General features: G+C 39.6%; 1 protein-coding gene and 1 pseudogene across 2 annotated transcripts in view; one reads left to right on the forward strand and one right to left on the reverse strand.

Moving 5' to 3' along the window:
* FREM2 (FRAS1 related extracellular matrix 2) overlaps positions 1-7,238 on the reverse strand; it is a 167,526-nt gene extending 160,288 nt beyond the window's left edge. For both annotated transcript variants that reach the window (XM_019753570.2, XM_074329990.1), the window contains exon 1: positions 1,790-7,238. In XM_019753570.2, coding sequence (XP_019609129.2) covers positions 1,790-6,962 — 5,173 coding nt within the window. In that variant the 5' untranslated portion in view covers positions 6,963-7,238. The remainder of the gene's footprint in view (positions 1-1,789) is intronic.
* Positions 7,239-15,772: 8,534 nt separating this feature from the next.
* Positions 15,773-16,321, forward strand: LOC109459230 (riboflavin kinase; annotated as a pseudogene).
* Positions 16,322-23,670: the final 7,349 nt, after the last annotated feature.

The following is a 23,670-nucleotide window of genomic DNA, read 5'->3' on the forward strand; positions in this document are numbered from 1 at the left end:
TAATAAACTTACAACTACTCTCATTTATAAATGACCATAAAAAGTAATCATGGTGAGAGATAGAGCAACAACCTGTAATGAAACAGCATAATTTTAGGATTCAATATTTAATAACTAATATTCTAATATTTTGAGGTGTTGGACTTGGTCCATAGGATTTAAATTAAATCATTTGCCTCTCTTCATCCAAAATTTCCTTTAAAAATGATCTCTAATAATAAAAAAAGAAGAAATAAAGATCTCTAAAGTCATAAAGTCAGATTTCTTTTTCTGGTAAAAGTGATTTGAAGAAACATTTTCTATCCTCTACTATATTTCTCTCATCTTCTTCACTTTCCATGAAAATAAACCAATCTAAGATTGCATGGCATGTCTATCCTCAGAAAGCCTTCATACAAAAGTCTCCTGCTGGTCTGGCATGACACTTGGCATTCTGAGGTTTTCCTGTCCCTGCAGGCCCTGGAATATATTCAGGCTTTCAGCCAAGAATCAGGAGGTTGGAGTGTGGGGCTATACGCCAGCATCTAAAACAGAGAAGCAGTCACTATAACAATATACTTTGCGACATCTATGTTTATTAAAGCATTGGTTATCTAAGAGTACAACACTCTTGCAGGAAAAGAACACTCCCACTGGGATGCTCTGGGGTTAACCTCCATCTCTATCCACAGAGCCCACATAGGATAGATCCGGTTTCCCTTCTGACACGGTGAGATTTTTCATGAAAGCAACCCAAAGCCCTTTGTAATGAAAGTCGCACGTTCTACAGAACAGAGCCCTAACTCCCCAGTCAACATTCTGAATGGGCTTCTCCCTTCAGTCACTGAGTAACTCTGCATAGGTCACCTGCCCTTCCTGTGTCAGGCTGTGTCTGCACAAATAAAATTCAGGTTAGAAAAATACTTTAGCCTCAAGAATGCAGTTGTCACCAGTGTTTGTTATTACGTTTGAAACAGGGAAGGGAGGAGGTTTAAAATGAGAAAATAACTTCCTCCTTACACTGTTAACCTTGTTAACATATCATCAGGTTCTTGATAATGAAGTGGATGCATATTTTGGTGACATAATGTCTTCTTATATGTCATGTCTTCTTATACTCTCTTATTTTGTGTGTATCATAGTAACATGCCTTGTACATATAATTTTTATAAATCTAGAGAGGTGTTTACCTCTTATATCTTTGAACAGGTGTTTGTCACAGAATATTATAAAAACTATAAAATCCACGAAGTATAAACACAACTTTTAATTTTAGTTATAAATTTTCTAAAAACTATAATAGCATTAGAACAATGTTCTTAAAAATTAATCAAAGTTAATATAAATTTGAAGGCACCATTTGAATGATATGTGATAATAACAATCTGAATACATAGAATTTAGAAAGCATATCTCTCGCTATGGTGCTAAAATGCTTCATAAACTATCTGCAGCATACAAAACAGGGTGCTCAGAGGGTAGCTGTGGCAAGTGGAGCAGAGCTGGAAAGCCTGTTTCAATTTTAATTCACCAAAGTCTGGCTCCTTTAGTCGCAAACCTTGATGCAATCAAAACACATTGAGACCCTCTCTAATGAAGGTCACTGCCCTGGGACACATGGCAAGAAGCAGGCCGTTCTCCCAGGAAAGAGACTCTTTGAATTCTCCCCTCCCTTTTATTTCCCTTTCCATCCCTTCTCTTGGACTCTAACTTGACGCTCTACTTAATGAAGTTTTCAGTGAGAGCCATGTCCTCAGGAAATAAGACGTGGAATGCCCTGTGGTTATAAGGAAAGAAAAATGAACCATACCTTGTGTAAACTGAGTGACACTGTGGTTGCCTTTGCCCAGGTGGAGGAGATATCCATGTCGAGGGGCCTCTGTAACAATAAACCTAAGAGAAAAATGTAAGCTGTCTCTGTCCTCCACTTTCAATATTTTGCTTGTGATCATGAATCCTAAGTGGCCAGTGGACAGACTGCGAAGTGTAGAGGCCCCTTTGTTCACTGCAATTTGGGGGACACTATTGTCAACAGCTAAGACCTGGATCTTCATCACTTGGGGTCTTCTTGTTTCAAATACTGTATCAGGAAAAACATAGAACTCTGTATGGGAACCATCAGTCACCGTGAAGGAGAAGCTGTCTTCACTTGACTCCGTGCCATCGTGCCTGTAGCTAATTAAGTTTTCATTCAAGTCTTGCTTGGTAAAAACCATCGTAGGTCTGGTATTGTTAAATAGGAGTTGGCCATGAACAGGCATCTGTGTGACAGTGAATTTTAGGAGTTTGTCAGGAGTATCTCTGTCTTCAACAGTGAGTTCAAAGGGAGTGATCAGCTTGTTTTCACCTTCGCTGACAACCAGGTTATGGATGGTGATGACTGGCTTTTTGTTGTCCACATCACTAATGGAGATACGGAATGTCCGGAACACAGGGTTATGTCCATCAGTGACTTGAAACTCAAAACTGTCCATCTTTACCTCATCATCGGCGGTGTGGATATAGTAGATTTTGTTACCAGCCAGTTGGAGCTGAGTGAAGGATGTGATGGACACTCCAGGTTGATCTGTGCATTCTAAGAGACCTCGCATGGGAGCCCTGGTGATGGTAAAAACTAAGTTTTCATCAGGACTGTTTAAGTCACTAGTGCTTAGTAGGTCTGTTGTGAGGATGACTTTACCACCTTCTTTCAGGGACACTCCTTTACTTATCACATCAGGGAAGACAATGTCAATGCTGCCAATAGATACATAAAAGTAGCGATCTATGAGGGCATTTACTCCATCAGTCACATCAAATTTAATTAGATCCCGAATGCCCTCTTGCCCAAAATGGACATACTGAATTAAGTTTCTGTCTACTTCATCCTGGGTAAAATTCATGCCCAGTGTGATATTTTCAAAGGCACCTGTAGGTTTTTTTCTCTGTAATAAGCCATGTCCTGGCCCATAACGAACAATATAAACCAAGGATTTGTCTTCAGAATCTAAGTCAGTTGCCATTAATATTTTGTTGTGTATAATTTTGGTTTCCCCAATTTCAATTTCTAGTCCATTATTAATGGCCATTCTGGGGGTCTCATCATCGACAGGGATAACCATAATGAGCACCATCTTTTCCACAGAGTGCTTACCATCTGTTAGTTTAATCACAAAATTATCTTCCTGAGTCTCAGAATCATCATGCTCATAAATAATGCTGGAACTCTCTATGATCTGGTCCAAAGTGAAGCTTTCAACAAAAACTGTGCCATTGATCAGCTGGTTCATGACATGACCATGAGTAGGAAACTGGGTAAGAGTGAAAGTTAGATCATCCGGGGGAACGTCAGCATCAGCAGCATTGAGAATGGGTGTGTCAATCACCAGACTCATGCCTTCCATCACCATAAATTCTCTCATAAATATTTCTGGCTGTTCATCATTGGTGGGAACAATTACAATGGGGAAAAAATGTCTCTCTGAAAAGTTAATGCCATCAGAACAACGAAATATAAATCTGTCTTCCACAGGTTCCACCCCTTTATGGACACTCTGGACATAGTTAATATGACCCTGTCTGAGATCTTTCAGGGTGAAGGCACTTATGGCAATTCCTGCTCTTGATTTTTCAGAGCCTGGTGCTGGAGAAATGTTTTCAACATAACCTGAGGTAGGCTGAATAACTATAGTGCACAAGATGTCATCATTTAGGGAATCAATATCTTCAGCACTTATATGCATTGAGGTTATGACACTTTTATCACCTTCCATTACTACAAACTGTTCACCTACAGAAATTTCTGGGGCTTGGCTGTCAACAGGAAGGATGGTCACCCACACAGTAACTCCTTTAATAGAATTGCCACCTATTCTCCATTCTTGAGACATATCTGACAGACTCAGGTTAAAAGAGTCCTCTTTGGGCAACAGGCCTATCTCACCACTGGTGTGGGCATAAACCACAGAGCCCTCCAGGATGTCTCTTTGGGTAAACTGCTCTGCTGGAACTCCATTGACTAGGATTTCTCCATATAAGGGTGGATCTTCCAAGAGGAAAGTCAACATCAAATCATCAGTGTCCTCATCAGTCCCCTTGATAACGTTAGCAGTGATTTCTGTAGCCCCATTTTCTAAAACGTCTAGATAGGACCCCAGAGTGCCTGTAGGAAGGCTCAGCATGGGCACCTCATCATCCACTGGCCGGACATTCACTCTGAGAGTGATGGGCACCACATGGTGTCTGTCGCTGACCTCCAAGGAGCAGCTATCAGTCAAGGACTCATCCCCGTTATGTTCATAGGAAATCCGACCCTGTTTAATGTCCTCCAAGTGGAAAATCCCACCTACACGCAGGATCTGTCCAGACACCCTCATGTGACCATGTTTGGGTGCCTGTGTTAGAGTAAATGAGATGTGGGCTACATCAGTGTCTACATCACTCACACGTAACTCAGACTCACTCAGGATGTGGTGTCCCTTCTCCTGAATAGTGAAGCCAGTGTTGAGGATCTCAGGTGGCTGGTTGTCTTCTGGCTGCAAGTAAAAGGTGAAGGTGCCTGGAGCTACATTCCCAGCTCGGTCCTCCACCTGGAATTGGAACTGGGCCACTCGGGCAGCCACTCCCAGTTCTTGATCTGGGGGTCTGTAAGCAATTTTATGGTGGTTGATCTGGGCTTGGGTAAAATGGGCCACCACAATGGAAGGGTTGTCAGTGAGGACCAAGGTGCCCAATGGGGTTGGTGAGTGGTTTTCATCTGTGTCCATTGGAGGCTGAGTCACGGTGTAACGTAGTTCTCGGTCATCTGTGTCCAGGTCAGTGTAGCGCAGCCACTTCTTCCTCAGCGGTGTGAGCTGGGATTCCTGCACTACCATCCGAAGGGGACAGCCACTGCCCAACTCTGGAGGGAGGCGATCCACGGGATGGATGCGGATCACAAACCTCTGCAGCCCCGACTGATTAGGGGGGTCATGGTTATCCTGGACTCGAAATGTGAACTGATCCATCACTGGCCTGGGACTGTGGGGGCCAGAGTGCTTATAGAACAGCCTCCCCTCCATTATGTCCTCCTGCCGCCATTCTGTCACCATTTTCTCATAGAATGCTCCCTGTTTCCTCCAAGGGCTCCGGATAAGCTCCTCCACATCATGGGGAGGATGTGCTTGACGGAGAAGCAGATGCCCTGTAGTTGAGGGAGACTCCAGCACAAACAGCAACAGAGAGTCATCTGAGTCCATGTCAGTTGCACTTAGAGCAAAGGGTAGGATGGGCACTGTTTCACCCTCTGCCAGCATCAGCCCTGTGTTGGCATTGAGGACTGGTGGCTGGTCATCCACCGGCACTAAGGTGATAGGGAACAGGAACTGCACCTGGTGCCTGTGTCCTCCATCCACCATTCGAAGCACCAGGTTGTCACTCAGTGAGCCGTCTTTGTCATCATGATGGTAGATCACTTGGCCGGCTGCTAGTTCAGCTACTGTGAAGGTCTTAGGGGCAGATTTGCCAATGGAGCCACCCAGAAGGACAAGGTGACCATGCCGGAGCCCAGCCACCACCTCCAGCTGCACTGCCTCTAGGTCATCCTCATCGCTGATGACCAAGTTTTGTGGTCCACTGCCTGCAGGGCCTGTGAGGGGCCGAGACTGGCCCTCATAGAGAATGAGACCAGTGTTCCGAGTGACCACGGGAGCCAGGGTGTTCATGGGCTTCACCACCACCATAAAAGCAAAAGGATCTGAGGCTGCTCCTTCCGGGTCCACTACCTCCAGCTCCAGTTCAAAGAGACGCTCCTCGTCAGAGTCCTCAGAGGGTGGCTGGTAGGCAATCTTCAGCAGACGCAGGTCTCTCTGAGTAAAGGAGGAGAGGGGCAGACTGCGATCATCAGTGCTCACTAGGTAGCCCTGGCCAGGCTGGAACGGAGAGGTGAGGTTGAAGATCAACAAGTCAGGCGTAGACTCAGCATCCTCCGCTGCCAACATGTCTGGGGTCAGGGCGGTCAGTACAAACTGGTCCACCTCCATCATCATCATGGCCACAAAACTGGGTTTGGGTGCGGTGTTCTCGACCCCTCCTCGGATTCTCACCAGCACCTGGAAGTGCTCGTGTTTCAAAGCAGGGCTGCCCACAGGAGACCCTCGGGAGCGCAGCTCCACCACCATAGGCACCCAGTCCCTGTTTGGTGAGCGACTGGGGGCTGTGTGGCGGTAGCGCACGCCTAGCTCCTGGAAAGCTTTGCAGTCCATCAGGAGAGGCTCCTGGGCGCCCCCCTCGCTGGCTGGGCCTGGGACCTGCGGGTAGTGGAGGAGTTCCCCATAGCGAGGCAGAGCACCCAAGCCTGACAGGATGCCCACGCGACACTCCTCCGTCTCGGGCTGGTAGGCGAACTCCAGGCTCCGAGCATCCAGGGCATTGCTGGTTCCCAGCAGCTCCTCCACAACCAGGGGCAAGTTCCGAGTCACAACTTCCAGCTGAGTGAAGACTACCTCCACCTCCAGCACCAAGGGGAGCACTGCCGCCCCTCCCTGCGTGTCGTAGCGCAGCTGCAGCGGGACGCGATCTCGCGACGGGCTGCGCGCGCCCAGGTGCGAGTAGCTCACCTCTCCAGGGCCAAAGTCGCACGGGAAGCGCTTGGGACTCAGGCGGCCGGGTCGCTGGGCCAGCGCGTCGTTGTCTAGCACGGCCACCACGCAGCGGTCTCCCGGCTGCACCTGTAGCACCAGGTCGTGCAGCGGATCCAGCCAGACCTCACGGCCAAAGGGCACCCGGAGCCCACGGTTCGCTATCACGATAGCGTCCTCGGCCAGGACCCCTGCAACCCCCGCAAGATCCGGGGACAGCAATGCCCGGCCGGGGGCATCGGACTGTGCCGAAACGCGGCTTACCAGTGACAGCAGAAGCAGCAGCACTACCAGCCCGGCCGACGGCGGAGGCATCGGCTGAAAAGCGGCGCGGCTGGCTATCCGGCGCGCGCGGGAGGCTATCCCAAGGTCCCTGGTTGCGTGCATGGTCCAGGTGTTAGAGCTTGGACAGGTCAGCCTGAGAGTGCGCAGTCAGTTTCTGGGCAGGGAACAAGAGACCCCGCGGAGAAGTGCCAGGAACTCCGCACGCTGCCTGCAGGGTTCTACTGTAACCGACGCTGGGCCAAAAGGATGGGAAAGCTTTGTAGTACGGCCCGGACTGGAGCCACAGCGGAGGAGGACAAGCCCTCACGGCCGGTCCCACTCTGCGGCTCCCGGCTTAGTCGCGCGGAGAAATCAGTGGCTCCCCTCCTCCTTCCCAGGTCCCGGGACCCTGAGCTTTGAGGGAAATCCCTCCCCTTGTACCCCCAATCCTTCCAGGAGACCAATCGTAGGTCCCCGGAGGAGGTCTGGAGTCGAGGGTTGGATAGTGATTTCTGCCAATCAGCTCCTAGAGGCGGAGGCGGGGAAAGCGCGGGTAAGGGGAGGAGATAGAAGCTGCAACAAGTTGTCTTGGAAGTGAGGGGAAGAGTGGCCTGGAGCTGCCCACCCCTGTTCGCGCTCCACCCGAGGCTACTAGGCTGCCGCCGCTCTCTGGGAGGTTAGCTGCTGGGCTAGATTCACTTCTTCAGCTGCCTTCCATATAGAATTACCCATTTAAAAAAGTTCCCGTCCCCCAAATTCAGTGGCATCCCGCGCAGGGGTTCTCACCGAAACTTGCAAACCCGAGAGGAAAGTTACACGCAATGCCGCTTGAGTTTGAATCGAAACCCAGAGCATTTTGCAGTTTAGGGAGAAACTCGGGGGCATATTTGAAAACGAAGGACAGCTGAAATTAAAAGCGATTTTTAGAGCAGATTGAGCGCCCCCTCCCACACACGCTGCTGTCTTCTGGTAAATTACAGTGGGCACAGTCCTTGGAGTGGTGAGTTTTTAATAAGCCCCTCCTTTGCAAACAAAGTTCACAGAGTAAAAGTTAAACGGGGGCATTTGGAATGCGTGAGAAATGCAGTCTGATCGGAATCGCGAGACTAGCACCAGAGAGTAAATTTTAGGTAATGTAGCCCCAGGCTCTTCCAAAGCTGTCGCTGATGTAGCTGTTATTAGAGACGTTCCCGTTGTCCTCGCAGTAATTAGACCAAGTACAAACTAAACCCACTTGTCAGTCTCACATTTCTTTGCATGCCAAGAGAACTGATAAATATCCGGAGGGCGAACTAAAATAGGTTAGCTCCCATTTCAGTCAGCCCGTTTTGAAGTCAGAGTTTGAGCTCTTCCTGCCCCCTTGTGTTTGCCCGGTTTTAGAAGTGTGTAGATTCCGTTTCTGAGAGGTTTTCTAACTACCCCCATCCTTCAGAAAACCCCTCACTATTAAAACCCAACCATTTTCAGATTAGTTAAGCAGTCTTGCTTATACTGACTGGCCAAAATGTTTAATTTGGGGTAATGTTCTTTTCTCTCCAAAAATAATAATCAGATTATTAATTGGAATAATGGCCATACTGTCTGTTTCCTGCTTAAAGATATTTTAGATTCGGGAAAGAAAGGAGTGTAAGAAAGAAACTGTTAGGCCCTTTTAAATTTCAGTCTAAATTGAAGATATAAGATGCATATGTGGGCACATTTCAGTAAGAAGCATTTATCCTTTTAATCCTGTAGTGACTTTAGTCTGAGCTCAGTCCAAGATTTTGATCTATGCCTGACACACTCAGAGCTGTTTTCCAGGCCACAGCACAAACTTTGTACATAAGCATTGCTGGGAGATGTTAGTTTCTGCTCCAGGAAGGCCACTGTGCAGAATCTGCCCCTGGGAGTCAAGAGATGGAAAGTTCTGAAATCTTTCAAAAAGGAGAGAGAGAGAGAGAGAGAGAGAGAGAGGGAGGGAGGGAGGGAGGGAGGGAGGGAGATTGTACTTGTACTTTTGGGGAGCTTTTAGCTCTCCTTACAATTGATGAATACGTTTCACAATGTAGTACAAAATAAACACTCAGGAACATAGAATGGATGTGACATTATTTTCAACATGTGATAAAATCTCCATCCAACTCTTCACCAATTTCCAAGTTGCTTTGGCATTTTTATTTTATAATTTGTTATACTTATTTATTATTTCATACAGAATTCGAATTGTAGTGACAAGGAAAATTTGTGTTTTTCCTTTTCACAAATAAAACAAGAAGATGCCAAGTGAAATAGAACATCAGTTTCAGAATATGACTCTTTATATATGATATTTCAAATTCTGGTTATGTGTTTTGATTGAAAGGTGTCAATTGAAAGTGAAGTGGCCCTTCTTCCGGCATTGTGATTCTGGGTATGTTCTGACCAGAACCAGACCAACAGCCTGACCCCTGATGCTTCGGGCTCAGGGATTTTCCTTTCTTCCTTTCAAAGTCCAACTTTGTTTGACTTGCAAGCAATGATAAATCAGATCAGCATTTGAATTATGGTAGTATGCCTGAAGGACAGAGTTCAATATTTTGTTTTACAGTTAGAATAAAAGTCCACACTGTTTTTCTTAAAGGAAATCAATAAACTATAATATTTTTTGACTTCCTTGATTGAAGTGATGGAATGATTCTTAGGAATTACAATTTTGGGAGGATATATGTTCTAGTTATTTGTTGTTGTTGTTTTTAAATCACATAGAAGTTAACACATTTTGGTATATCCTTAAAAACATTTCACATTATGATTACTGACAAAATAGTGAAATGTTAAATCTCATCTGAAAGTAAATATTATTGATGATGATCTCTCTTTTGGATAAACACCTCAGTGTTAAAAGTTTTTATACTTAAATTAGCAAGAAACTATTGTTTTATGGCCAACATTTCCAATATCATAAGGAATAAAATAAGTAGGCAAACTTGTAATTTTGTAAGTCTCAGCTTAAATTTCAATTCTTCCTTTCTTAAGCCTTTTAACACTTCTTGAATGTAAATCTGGGCAAAATATCCTTGTAAAATAAATTTGTAAATTTGTTTAGTATATGAGAAACACACCAAAATATCTCCTGGAGTCAACTAAAATTACTGATGGTTAAAACTTGAATCATCTTTTACCTAAGGTCATGCACCAGAAAACTTGTTTCTTCAGATAAAGGAGGTAATATGATGAATTTAAGATGGATGCAAGACATTCAGTTAGAAATTAGATGGCAGGTCTGGGACGCTAAAGTCAGACGGAAGCTAAAGATATATCTGGTTTAATTTTGAATGTCACAGTGTCATTACAGAATTTATTTCACTTTTCTGATATCTCTCTACTGGTTCATAAGACTCCAATAGAGGAGATTGCCTCATGGGCACCTTAAAAATACTTACAGATGAATGATTAAAGCTCTGTACCAAGCATTTTTGATAGTTCTCAACAGAATTTTATTCTTTGATTGGTTTAAAACCACAGCTTGCCTATAAAAACCAAATTTGCTGATTTTTTAGCAGTGCTAAAAGAGTAAACATCCCTGGACTAATTGACCAAGAGTAGGGTTCCAGCCTTGGCTCTGATGTCCACTATGTGACTTGCAGCAATTCTCTTTGCTTTGCAACTAGTGTCTCCTTAACTGTAAACCAAGGGACTCAGTCTTAATGGACAAATGCCTCTTTTGTACCATTTTGGTTTTGGTGTTTGGTGCCATAAGATCAAATTTATGGATGACCTGACATTTGGCTTCCTCATGCTCTGTGGTCAGAGGCAGTAGTTCTCATTCTTTCCAGAGAGCTGACTGTTAATAAAAAGAAATGTGTCACTACTAGTAGGTGAGAAAACTGAACTCAGAGCCAATGACCTTTGCCAATGAATCAGTTATTTCTTTTTAAAATATATGGAACATTTGCATGAATTGATGTGGGCACGTACATACCTCACTAAGAAACAAATTTTTTAACCAACAAGAAAACTGAAATGAAAATGTAGCAATATAAGGTTAAATAAAAGTTCACTATGAGGATAGGTGAATTTTCAAGATGGATCTAGTACTAGGTGATACACATAGCACCACAAACATCCAGATTTTCCAGACAAAGCTGTGTTCAGATGGGCATCTACTATGGGGAAGAAGAGAGAACACTGGGCTAGGAGCCGGTTGTTTTGAAGCTGGCTTTCCCACTTGATTGCTTGGAGCTAGGACAAGTCAATGTCTGCATCTCTAAAAGTGTGACGGGAAAAGTAGAGAAGGTGAAAATATTGCCTTGACTATTTTCATAAAGATACTGTAAATATGAAACAATAAAATGTATATGTGTTGACATATATGTATATATGCAAAGTGAAAATGAAGAATGGCCATTATTTTCAAATACCTTTCTATATCTGTAAACATATAGTTATATCTATCTACCTAGCATCTATCTATCTATCCATCTATCTATCTATCTTCTACCTATTGAGCTACATTCCACATTTTTAGTAAGTGAAGATGGCAAACTCTTAGTTTCTCTTTGGTTCTCCTTATCTTGTTTCCTGGACTTATTTCTTAGTATCTTATTAGTGAAAGCCTGAAATATTTGATTATTATTATAATAAATAATATGCTAATTACATATATATATATAAACTGTTTTATTAGTTTTCCTCTCTTGCCTGTATTTCCAGTCTTCCTAGTTGCTTCAGTTTTTGGTTAAAATCTTGCTTAATTTTTCCTATTTTATAGAAATTCTCCATTAATTGCAATACCCCTTCAAACTATGCATCTCTCTGAATCATCTATATATGCAATTTCAAATTTCTCACCAGATTTATAAACCTCCTATAGGGTGACTTTTACCCTACAAGTTGTATTGACCACAACTCACCTCATTCTCTATAATCAATCATTAAGTTGGAAAGAATCTATCTCCAGAACTTCGTTCACCATTGTCCTCTCTTTCCATTGTTTTCATCATCCTAGTTCACCATTATTTTTCATTTAGGTTTCTTCAAATCATAGCCCCATTGCTGTTGCATTGGCTATCCTATGCATTGCTGTAGATGTAAAAAAAAAAAAAAAAAGAAGACCATCTTTTATCATACAGTTTTGCTAAAATCTTTTCTGGCTTTCCACGGCCTATCAAAATGAAACACAATCTCTTTATCTTTATACTCCACGCTAAACTACACAGTGTTTTGAGATTTAACTTGCTGCCTTGCTTCCAAATCTTTGCTCATCTAAAATTTTTGCCTTGACTTTTTACTTCACTGTTCTCTTTCTACCTGCAATGCTCTCCCTATCTGCCCATGGGAATCAATCAGAAATTTAAGGACTGTAGGAACCTTACAAACCATTTACTGTAACTTCTTCATTTCATAGGTTAGGAAACTGAACCAAGGAGTTTGAGTTAAGAGTGGAGCTGGAAAGGAAAAATGATCTTTGACTCCCACTGCCAGGCCAGTATCTGTATCCTACCTTAAGTTCCAATTCCATTTTTAAGGATGATGTCAAATACCTCCTCCCCATGGACTCTGTTCACCTACTCACCTTAGTGCAAGCTACGCATCTTTTGACTGTCTTTCACTACCCTCTACCCCCTGTACCTTACACCTTTGCTTATATTTCTCTTATGAAACCACTCTTACTGTATGTCTTGTGCTCTTCACTCTTTTGAAAGCATCTTGACCACCCACCCAGCCTGAGTCTTGCTCATCCTTTAACTCTATAAAGACCTCAGTAAATATTCATCACATGAAATTAGATCACATTTTATCCTTTCCCAAGGAATTTCCCTTGAAACAACTCAGCCAGATGTCACAACGGCTTTGAAAGGTAGCCAGGTATATTATTCAGTTTTCTTAGTAGTAAGTAACAGAAACTGAATTTGGTTGAATTGAACAAAAAAGGAAATAAAAAGATGTTGGATAGCTTCCATAATTTTGGGGAACGTGGTACTACAAGGCTCAGAAATGTGAACATGAACCAAAGAAACTAGGCTTCTAGAAACAAAGCTTCTGCTTGGTAATGTTCTGGGGGAATGGCACTGCAGCCACTGCTGGACACTGGACCCTGCAGGTGGCACCCCTCTATGGCCAACATCAGGTAGGCGTCAGCAGCCCTGCAACTGCCTCTGCTGCTCTTGAACTCGGGATGTCACTACAGCCACTGACCAAATGAATTTTCTCTGTCACTGTAAATTCAAAGGTCTAGGCAAGACTGGATTATGCAAGCTTAAGTCGTGGTCCCCCACCCTGGTGCCCCAGCTGCCAAGGGCACCAGGGCCTTTTTGGCCTCCTGGTGTTGAGTGACTAGCTTACCACTAAGATTCATTACCACTGTGGGAATTTCTTACCTAGAAGAAAGAAGTTCACATTTAGGGAGCCAAATGCAATCACTGCATGGCTGATTAAGTAGTAATATTATCATTTCATATTTGAGAAAACTGATACACATAAGGGTTCAGTGATGTTTTTCAAGTTCATGCAATTATCGACAAAACCAGAAATAAATAAATTGGATGAAATAAAATTAAATGAATTAGAATTCAAGTAGTCTACTACTAGTTTGCTCTTTCTTTTGCCTTCTGAAATATGCTATTTTTTTACTCTGAAGAACTTTTCGCAAAGCCTTCCTACTTTTTCCCTACTCAGTGAAAGGGTTACTGAGCACCAGGGAGAAGGGGAAGTACTTGATGATACCTTATCTTCTGACAGGCTTTGATAATACGGATACTGAATTGACACTCTTGGGAACCTACTCAATCCACACAGTTATGAATATCCTTCTTGTTGAGGAAAGTAATAAATGGAGGAGGGAAAGGAGTAAAGCCAAGTCACTGGTTGCGGAAGCCTGAGCTGAGCCAGCAGTAAGAACTTGGTGTGGCCTAAGCATAAAAGACTGGACTTTTACAATTGGTAGTTTTCCCAAATATTTGGCTGTCACATTACGATCTTTTTTTTTTTTTTTTTTTTTTTAAAGCCAGTGATCCTGGAGCATAAATATCCATGGATTTTCCACCTGTAAGTTTTCAAACAAAACTCAGAATGAAGTGGAATTTAAACACAGTTTAAACAAGAGACCACCACTCAGCTGAACCCAGAACTAAACAAAGAACAAATAAGGGAAAAAGCTCTTCTCTTACTGGGATTTAAATTTAAAAAAATAATAATTATGGGATGACTTCTGTAGGTTTCTTACAGCCAATCCTATGTTTGACTCTTATTAATAGCCTCCATTGAAATACTCATGGTGGCCTTGAGATATACAATGTGAGATTCAACAGAAACCCCTCTGAAACAGAGCTGTCTACTGTCTGCTTCTCAGATTAATTAAGTTCTGTAAAACAGAGTAATGTAAGGGATAAATTTGAATTTAAAAAAATGTGTCTAATTTTAATGAGATGAATAGTGTATACATTTCTGGAGGGGAAAATAATCCCCTTATTTTAATAGCTTCAAAACAGAGTTATAAAGTCATACCATAGAGAAACAATCTCAGGAATTATTATCTAAGATGAATCAGTTCTTGAGAATGATTTCTTTGGTAGGTCACTTCCAAACTTTCACAAATATTGTCTTCTTTTTTATTTATGAACCAATCTCTAGATCCCATTTTTCAGCAATTTTCTAGCCTTGGTTTAGAAAGATGCCAGCCTCACTCCTGCCAGTGCCCTGCCTAGGATCTCAAGCAACCCTCCCTCGAGGCACAGCCCTGTTATCTTTTAGCAGCGTCCCCAAATTCCAGTTCCCCATCCCTGCTTTCCTGTCTAGACTTCAGCATTTAACTTTTACCATCTAGTGTAGCTGGGCATTTGGCTACAGCTAGAAGCCCTCCACCTTGCTACCCCAGTGGAAATCGGGTCTACCACTGACAAGCTGTAATTATTACAAAGCCCATCCTTCTACAAAGCTGAAAACCGCCTCCTTGTTTGATTTTTCTGAGAATTCCAGAGGTGAAAATGAAGCTGGAGATCTTTCCAGTTAATTTCTTTCTGCTGTTTCAAAATTTGTTGAGCAGGATAATGTAGCTTATTTTACTTTGAAATAGCCCCGAATTCCATCTATTCCCTCCTCTGGCATGAAATGGAGTTTATATACTCCTACATGACAGCTCTTCAGGTATTTGAAGTCAGTAATCATGTCCCCACCATGTTATCTTTTCTCCAGACTGAATAGTGCTTCTTTGCTCAACTGTCCCTTACAATGCATTTCCCAGAATTCTCACCATTTTGTTTGCTCTGTTTTTCAGTGTCCATTATAAAAGGTGTCACTGAGACCTAAGTAAAAAAGCTTCCTTGGGATTGCATAACTTATAAATGATTGAGGTGGGATTTGAACCCATGTAGTATAGATCCAGTGACTGGGTTCTACTAGACAATCTGGTGTGTCAACACAGTGCCTCCATTATTTGTGGTTTGAGGATATTTCAGAGTAAAATGAGCTACATTATTGTGCTAAACGTGTATTGAAACAGCAGAAATAAATTAACTGGACAGATCCCCAGCTTCATTTTTACCTTTTAATTCTCAGAAAATAAAACAAAACAACAGCAACAAAAATTGAAAAAAAAAAAAAGCCATAGGCATGCTAAGTAATGGAGGGTATATACACTGTTACCACACTTGCTGGAAAGGAATTAGTTTATTGTTAGTATATGAGTTAGTTCCCAGTGCGGAGATGATATTTTTAATCCTTGGAAATAGTTATTGCAATTTCAAGAATTTATACTAGAAACTAATATAAAGTTGAAACGAGCTGTATATAAAGAAAGATGTTTATGGTAATTCTATTGATTAAAAAAGTCATAAAATGCGGTTCCTGAGGCAGAGATGCAGCCTCTGAGCCGCCCAGCAGTTTCTGTAGCGTCCGCAGTGTGAGGGGCCTGCCAGGGCATTGTGCACGCACTGGCGGTGCGGATGGAGCGCCCGTCATTGTCCCTGCGCTGGTCCGGGGGGTCGGGCACAGACTCATTGCCAGCTCCACCTGACCAGCTGACCAGACCACAGCCCACACCCCCAGCGGACAGCGTCATGAAGCACCAGCCCTACTTTTGCTGGGGCCAGGGGCCAAGTGGTGTGGGCCTTTGTTCTTGGTCCCAAGCAGCTGGGCATCCTCACAACTAAATTTCCTGAGCAAGTAGTAGATAATCTTCCAGCTGATGTATCCACTGGCATTTATTATGGTTGGGCCAGTGTTGGAAGTGGAGATGTCCGTGGATGGTGGTGAGCATAGGGTGGAACCCATACTACAAGAATACAAAGAAGTCCATGGAAACTCACATCATGCCCACTTGCAAACAGAACTGCTATGGGGAAATCCTCAGTGTGGCCATGGTTGGCTACCTCAGACCAGAAAGGAACTTCGATTCTTCACTTATTTCAGCAATTTAAGGTGATATTGAGGAAGCGAAGAAATGACTAGATTTACCAAAACATTTGAAACCCAAAGAAGACAATTTCTTCCATGTTCCTAAAAACAAAATAATGAATGGCCACTGATGAAGAAATCATCTTATTTATTCATTCACTGTTTTCTAGTATTTTACTGCTTATAACTATGTAGTCTCATCTTGGTTATATTTTTAAAATCAAAGTTTAATATATTCTTTATATCTTTCCTACAGCTGTGAATTAGTGTAAATAGTACAATGTAGTTGCCATATTATGCTTCAACCAAAGCCATCATGCTGCAGTATCAAAGATTCATTTTAAAAATCAAGATTCTTTTAATGTAATATATTGATTAAAATTTATCACTTGAAAGGTTTTAATTGTTTTATAATGGAAATGAAATGTATATAGCTGTGGGTGAAAATGCAAGTCACTAGTTTGAGATGAAAACTCCAATTCTCATGGTAAAATACTAGCATGTATGTACTTGTACAACATGTGAAGGCTTATAAAAGTAAATGTATTAAACAGAGTTTTGATCACCTATTATAAACCTAAGGGGGGAGAGTCATACTTCATATTTTTGATATTTTGTGCATTAATGTATTATTATAAACATGAAGACTTATGAAATTGTGTTTTCATTAGTCATTTCCTTTATGAGTTCAAACCATTGTATTGTGTTCTTTTTGTTACAACTGTCTCAGTTCTAATTGGTCTAGACTCCTCTGCCTATCATTTTTTTTGTCTGTCTTTTAAAACATTAAAATCAGTGTTTTTCAAATTTCTAGTCTCATTTTTGTGTTGTATAACATTTCTCTCTTCTTAAGAGTAGAGACTCAACATTCTTCTTGACTTTGGTTCTTCTTTCCGTTAAACAATTGTTAGTGGCATGTTTTCTTCCATTTAGAATACCCTATGGCTTACAAAGAATTGTATCTATCTCTACCATTCCACACCTTTACTATATGAACAGTGATTAGGTGCCTATCTGTGCTGCATTTTAGAAAAACCCAAAAGCTTCATCTTTAGGTTTCCTCAAAGTTTTACTGAATATGTAGCAGTTCATTTATCTATATCAGTTTCTTAAAGAACACAAAATACTTGTTTTGACCCAAGGAAAAACTATTTAGAGCCAATTAAACTATGAAATAGAAAGTTATTTATTTTTAAAGTGATTGTACATTTTTGAGTAAACATAAACTGTTGTAGTTGTGTATGTACAATGTAATTTCATAACAAGAGTGCTTGTAGCTTGGGGGAAAGGCATAAATAATAAAGTTTTAGTTAAATAAAAAAAGTGAAAATCTTCTCCCATTTAGTTGGTTGCCTCTTCAATTTGTCAGTGGTTTCTTTTTCTGTGCAGGAGCTTTTTAGTTTAATATAGTCCCATTCATTTATTTTAGCTTTTACTTCCCTTGCTTTTGAAGTCAAATTCATAAAATCCTTTTTGAACCCAAAGTCTATAAGTTTAGTACCTATGTTTTTTTCTATGCAGTTTATTATTTCAGGTCTTATGTTCAGGTCTTTGATCCATTTTGTGTTAATTTTGGTACATGGTGACAGGTAGCAGTCCAGTTTCATTCTTTTGCACATGGCTTCCCAGTTCTCCCAGCACCATTTATTGAAGAGGCTGTCTTTTCTCCATCGTATGCTTTTGGCTCCTTTGTTGAAAATTATCTGTCCATATTTATGTGGGTTTATTTCTGGGTTCTCAATTCTATTCCATTGGTTTGAGTGTCTGTTTTTCTGCCAACCCCATGCTGTTTTGATCATCATTGCCCTGTAGTACAAAGCTGAAGTCAGCGAGTGTGATACCTCCATTATTGTTCTTTTTCCTTAAGATTGCTTTGGCTATTCAGGGTCTTTTGTGGTTCCATACAAATGTGATAACTTTTTGTTCTATTTCTTTAAAAAATGCCATTGGGATTTTGATGGGGATTGCATTAAATCTGTATATTGCTTTGGGTAATATGGTCATTTTAACTATGTTGGAAATTTTTGCAAACAACGCCTTTGATAAGGGGCTAATATCCAAAATATATAAGGAATCCATACAACTTAACAACAAAAAACAAACAATCCAATTAAAAAATGGGCAGAGGACCTGAATAGACATTTCACCAAAGAGGGCATACAGATGGCCAACAGACATATGAAAAGATGCTCAATATCACTAATCATCAAAGAAAAGCAAATAAAAACCACAATGAGCTATCACCTCACCCCAGTCAGAATGGCTATCATCAACAAGACAAATAATAACAAGTGTTGGACAGGCTGTGGAGAAAAAGGAGCCCACATACACTGTTGGTGGGCATGCAGACTGGTGCAGCCACTATGGAAGGCAGTGTGGAGGTTCCTCAAAAAATTAAGAGTAGAATTACCATATGACCCAGCAATCCCGCTCTTGGGTATCTACCCCATAAATCTGAAAACATTAATCTGTAAAGATATATGTGCTCCGATGTTCATTGCAGCCTTATTTACAGTGGCCAAGACATGGAAACAACCAAAGTGTCCTTCAATAGATGAATGGATAAAGAAGTTGTGATGTGATATATATATATATATATATATATATATATATATATATATATATATATACACACACACACACACACACACACACACACACAATGGAATACTATTCAGCCATAAGAAAAGATGAAATAGTACCATTTGTGACAACATGGATGGATCTTGAGATTATTTCTAAGCGAAATAAGTCAGACAGAAAAAGTAGAGAACCGTATGATTTCACTGATATGTTGTATATAAAACTGAAAACAACAAAAGAACAAGACAAACAATGAAGAAACAAAAATTCATAGACACAGACAATAGTTTAGTGGTTACCAGAGGTAATGGGGGAGGAGGGTGGTAGATGAAGGCAAACAGGATCAAATATATGGTGATGGAAGAACTGTCTCTCGGTGGTGAACACACAATGTGATATATGGACGATGTATTACAGAATTGTACACCTGAAATCTGTGTAACTTTACTAACAATTGTCACCCCAATAAACTTTAATTTAAATAAAAGTAACAGAAAACCTAAGTATTTAAAAGAAAATGGAGAGATAAATTAAAATTTAGTATATTGATTCATTATATTGATATGTATATTTTAAAAATAATAATTATGTGAGGTAACAGGATGGAAAATTTATTAAAAATTTTATAAATTTTTTTAAATAAAAAGAGTAAAACACATGGATAAGAACTGGTGGAATATGCAAAAAAGAAAAACATTAATGAGCGATACTGGTGGGTTTGTGGATGAGACATTTTTTTCTTTTTTGTTGCCACATTTTTGAATTTATAACAAAATAAATTTTTAAAGTAAAGAGTTTATTTAGATTTGTCTTAAAAGCTACACCAGAATATTTTGAAAGGTGAACTGAAGCCTCACTCTTGAACTGTATTTGTACAATAATTCAAAATACTTTACAACAGTTGCTTAAGACAGATATTGACCACACTACCTTGGGTAATTCATCCCTTCCCTTCTCTTAAGACATGGGCTTAACAGCTTAACAGCAACTGTTGTAATAAAAACAGCATATATTACATGCTTTATCAATGTGCTAGATTTTAAACATTGCCGCCAGAAATGTATACATTTTCTTGTCTATTACAAAATATCAGGTGGGTACTTCTACCACATTTATAAGGTTTGCAGTGTTAGGAGAGCAAATAACTTGTAATTGAGGGCACAAAATGAAACATGGGGGGTACTGCTTCTTAACCAATGTTAATGATCACATATCTTTACCTAATAAATATATACGTACGAATAAAAGTTTTCCAATAAACAGCATATTCAAAAAATGTTATTTATTGGGTTTAAAAATCTCAGAGATATCATTTATGCTGCACACTATCTTCTACATAGAGTGATATTAGTAAAAATTTGTAGACTGATTCAGTTAATAGTGGTTGAGGGCAAGAAGGGCTTATTGCATCTCTTCTTCTCCTAGCTCTATGCTTGTTTGTGGTGTGTGTATGAGAGAGAGAGAGACCTTACAAAAGTTACTTAATTTCTGTTCTTCATTTTCTTTGATTATTTTTTAAATGGTTTTTCATAGAAGAATATGTATCCTCATAGCCTTATGGTAAGTATTGATATGTTTATGTTACTTTTAAAAACAAATTTTAAAGTATAATTCCAATATCTCAAGATTTTGAGTAAATATTTATATGTCTCAGTCTTTCCCCCCCAAAAGTCATACTCAAGTAGAATTATTCAATGAATTAACCAATCAGTGATACTTAAATGTGTTGATCTAATGGGCTCTATTTAATATTTTTATATATAATTAAAATTGTGCAATTAGATTTGTTATGGAATAATTTGAACTCTGATTTAGTTTAATTTTATCAAGATATATTATCACAGACATCCATCTGTAGGCACAAGAAGTTAACGAAATTGATGTAAAGCAGAATGTAGGGTTTAGAATAAGCTGAAAAGTCACCTGATAAGTTACTTTACCCAAGGTAGAAAAATACTGCCTTTTTATCTATGAGCTGATGCTATTGCGTTTATAGATTATGGCTCTCTCCATCCCTATTACCTTGACCTTATTACTGTGTTTCCCTGAAAATAAGACCTAGCTGGACAATCAGCTCTAGTGCATCTTTTGGAGCAAAAATTAATATAAGATCTTGTCTTATTCTGCTATAAGACCGCGTATAAATAATATAATAATAAAATATAATACAGTACCCAGTCTTATTTTACTATAATATAAGACCGGGTCTTATATAATATAATGTAATATAATATAATTTAAGACTGGGTCTTATATTAATTTTTGCTACAAAAGACACATTAGAGCTGATTGTCTGGCTAGGTCTTATTTTCAGGGAAACATGGTAAGTCCATGTCCCAAGCAAACTAAAAAACACCAGGAAATCATTTAAAATGAACATGTTTATTTAACGCATGGTAATTATTATTATTCATAATATTTTAAACCAGGTTGCTAAGGAGGGATGATTAGAAGGAGGACTAAGGAGAAAAAAGTTAGAAGATTTGGAAGTAACAATGTGTTTATAACAAATAATTTGAAGAAATAAATTTTGAGTGCCTACTATGGGCAAGGCTGAGCAGTTGGGATTTAGATGGATAAAAAAGGAGAACATTTTTCATTAATGAAAATCTCAGTTATGTACAACAAAATGTGTTCATCTCACTTCAAGTGAATATATTTTAACTTAATGCTAAATCCCATACATTTTAAAAACGAACAATTTGAAACAAATTTTCCTAATTGTTAAGTTAGTTTTTTGTAAAATGTAATTATATTGTTTTCTACTACTTATAAGAATATTCAGGTTCCTCACCTTTCTTGTTTTACAACTTAAGAAAGCTTACTAGAATAATTGGTAACAGGAAGAACAAGAAATGTAAACTCTATTGAAGTAATTTCTTGATTTCCTTAAAGAGTTTTTTTTTTTTTTTTTAAATTCATGTTGACTTGAACTTAATGCACCTGCTATTTTCTGTAACTTACATATAATGTTTATCATTGGCATTGATTTCTTGGAAGGAAAAAGTCATTTTTTTGCTTCGCTTTCAATTTTTTTCGTTGACGTTTTCTGACTTAATGCATCAAAATCAGTATATAGCGTTGATAAAATCAGTAACTATTCCTTACATGCCTGTTATTTATGATTTTAAGCTTAGAAATGGTTATCAAACTTTGTCCTTACCTTTAAGGATTTGACATAAAATAGAGATTGACCATACCAGAATAACTAGAAGGAAATAAAGGAAAATTAGAAGGGAATTAAGAATAATATAGAATTAAATAATGAATGCTGCAAGGTAGAGTAAAGACTACAATTGAATTTTGGATAACTTAAGAAAGAGAGAAGAGCCTGTAGGCCAAGGGAGTACATGAGAGAAAGTTCAGAAGTGTAGTTAAACCTGTACCCTAGTTGCAGAAAGTCATGGTGAAAATAAGCTATTTAGAGCTAAAAAAAAAAAAAAAAAAAAAAAAAGTATTGAATAGGCTGTGGATGTTCAGGTTAGAGAGTCACCAAAAATAGTATTCAGGTTTGAAAGCTAAACTAGCAGTAGCTACTGGAGATTTTGAAAGTGATAGCTAAAGCAGTATCTTAATTTGGCAGCTGGCTCTCCAGAAGGTGAATGAGAATGTAGTGCCTAGGACATCATTGCAATGCTATGATTGGGCTGAATGAGTAAAGTTGCTGCAGAAACAAGGAGAAAAAGGAAAAGGCACAAGGTATGGAAGTAAAAGTATGTCCATAGTAAGTCATTTGAAGGAATAATCATTGAATGCTTACTACATGCAAGGGACTACGCTAAGAATGGACAGACAAAGGGAATGAAGAAGAGAGAAAAATTGAAGAGAAATTTATGGATTCTAACTATAAGAATAGAAAACTGATTTGCTAAGGAATGGAAGTGGACTGTGAGAGCTCTAGCATGTAAGAAGAGTTAATGAGCCCAAAGAACTAGAGCTCAGCATGACCTAAACAAGAGACTTTTGCCGCAAGTTTTTCCAAAACAGCATGCATTAACATACATGTGCACACACCCACACCTACCATACTGTCATCAAAGGAAAGGAGCTATAATTATATACACAAAGCTAAGTTTCTTTGATCTGTTCCCGGTATAAAATTGTTACGCTCAAAGATATTCATAATGGGCTTTGGTTATGGAGAGTTGTTGAAATGTCTCAAACTCTAGTGAGCATTTTTCTTTGCACTATTGTTTTAGATTTTGAAATAATATAATTATAATATTTTAAAATGCACACATTGCCACTTAAATTCTAGAAGTTACCTTCTTCTTTTAATTATATAGCCTATTTTTTTTCAGCACATTCATACTTGTTCTTCCTAATTCCTCAAGATTCTGGCATGCTGCGTCTGTCTAGCTGTGTATTTGACCACAGCTTTCCAGTGTGAGAGATGTTTTCTCTAAAAGTATATGGTTAAGCTTAACTGAGTCTTAACGCAGAAAAAAAATTACAGTAGTTGCCCCTTATCTATAGTTTAGTTTCCATTACCTGCCATCAATCATGGTCTGAAAATATTAAAGGGAAAATTCCAGAAATGAAAAATTCATGTTTTAAATTGTGTGCTGCTGTGATTAGCTTGATGAAATCTTGCACCATGCCTCTCCATCCTGCCCAGGACATAAATCATCTCTCTGTTCAGCATATGGGAGAGAGAGACAGAGAGAGAGAGAGAGAAAGAGAGAGAGAGAGGACACTCAGACAACATTTATTATAGTATGTTGTTATAATTGTTCTGTTTATTGTTAGTTATTATTTTTAATCTCCTACTGTGCCTAATTTATAAATTAAACTTTATTATAGGTATGCATGCATAGGATAAAAATAGTATATACTATAGGGTTTGTACTATTGGTGGTTTCAGGCATCTACTGGGGGTCTTGAAATGTACCCCCTT

This window comes from Rhinolophus sinicus, linkage group LG04 (genome assembly GCF_036562045.2).
Source record: "Rhinolophus sinicus isolate RSC01 linkage group LG04, ASM3656204v1, whole genome shotgun sequence".
NCBI classification, from domain to species: Eukaryota; Metazoa; Chordata; class Mammalia; order Chiroptera; family Rhinolophidae; genus Rhinolophus; species Rhinolophus sinicus.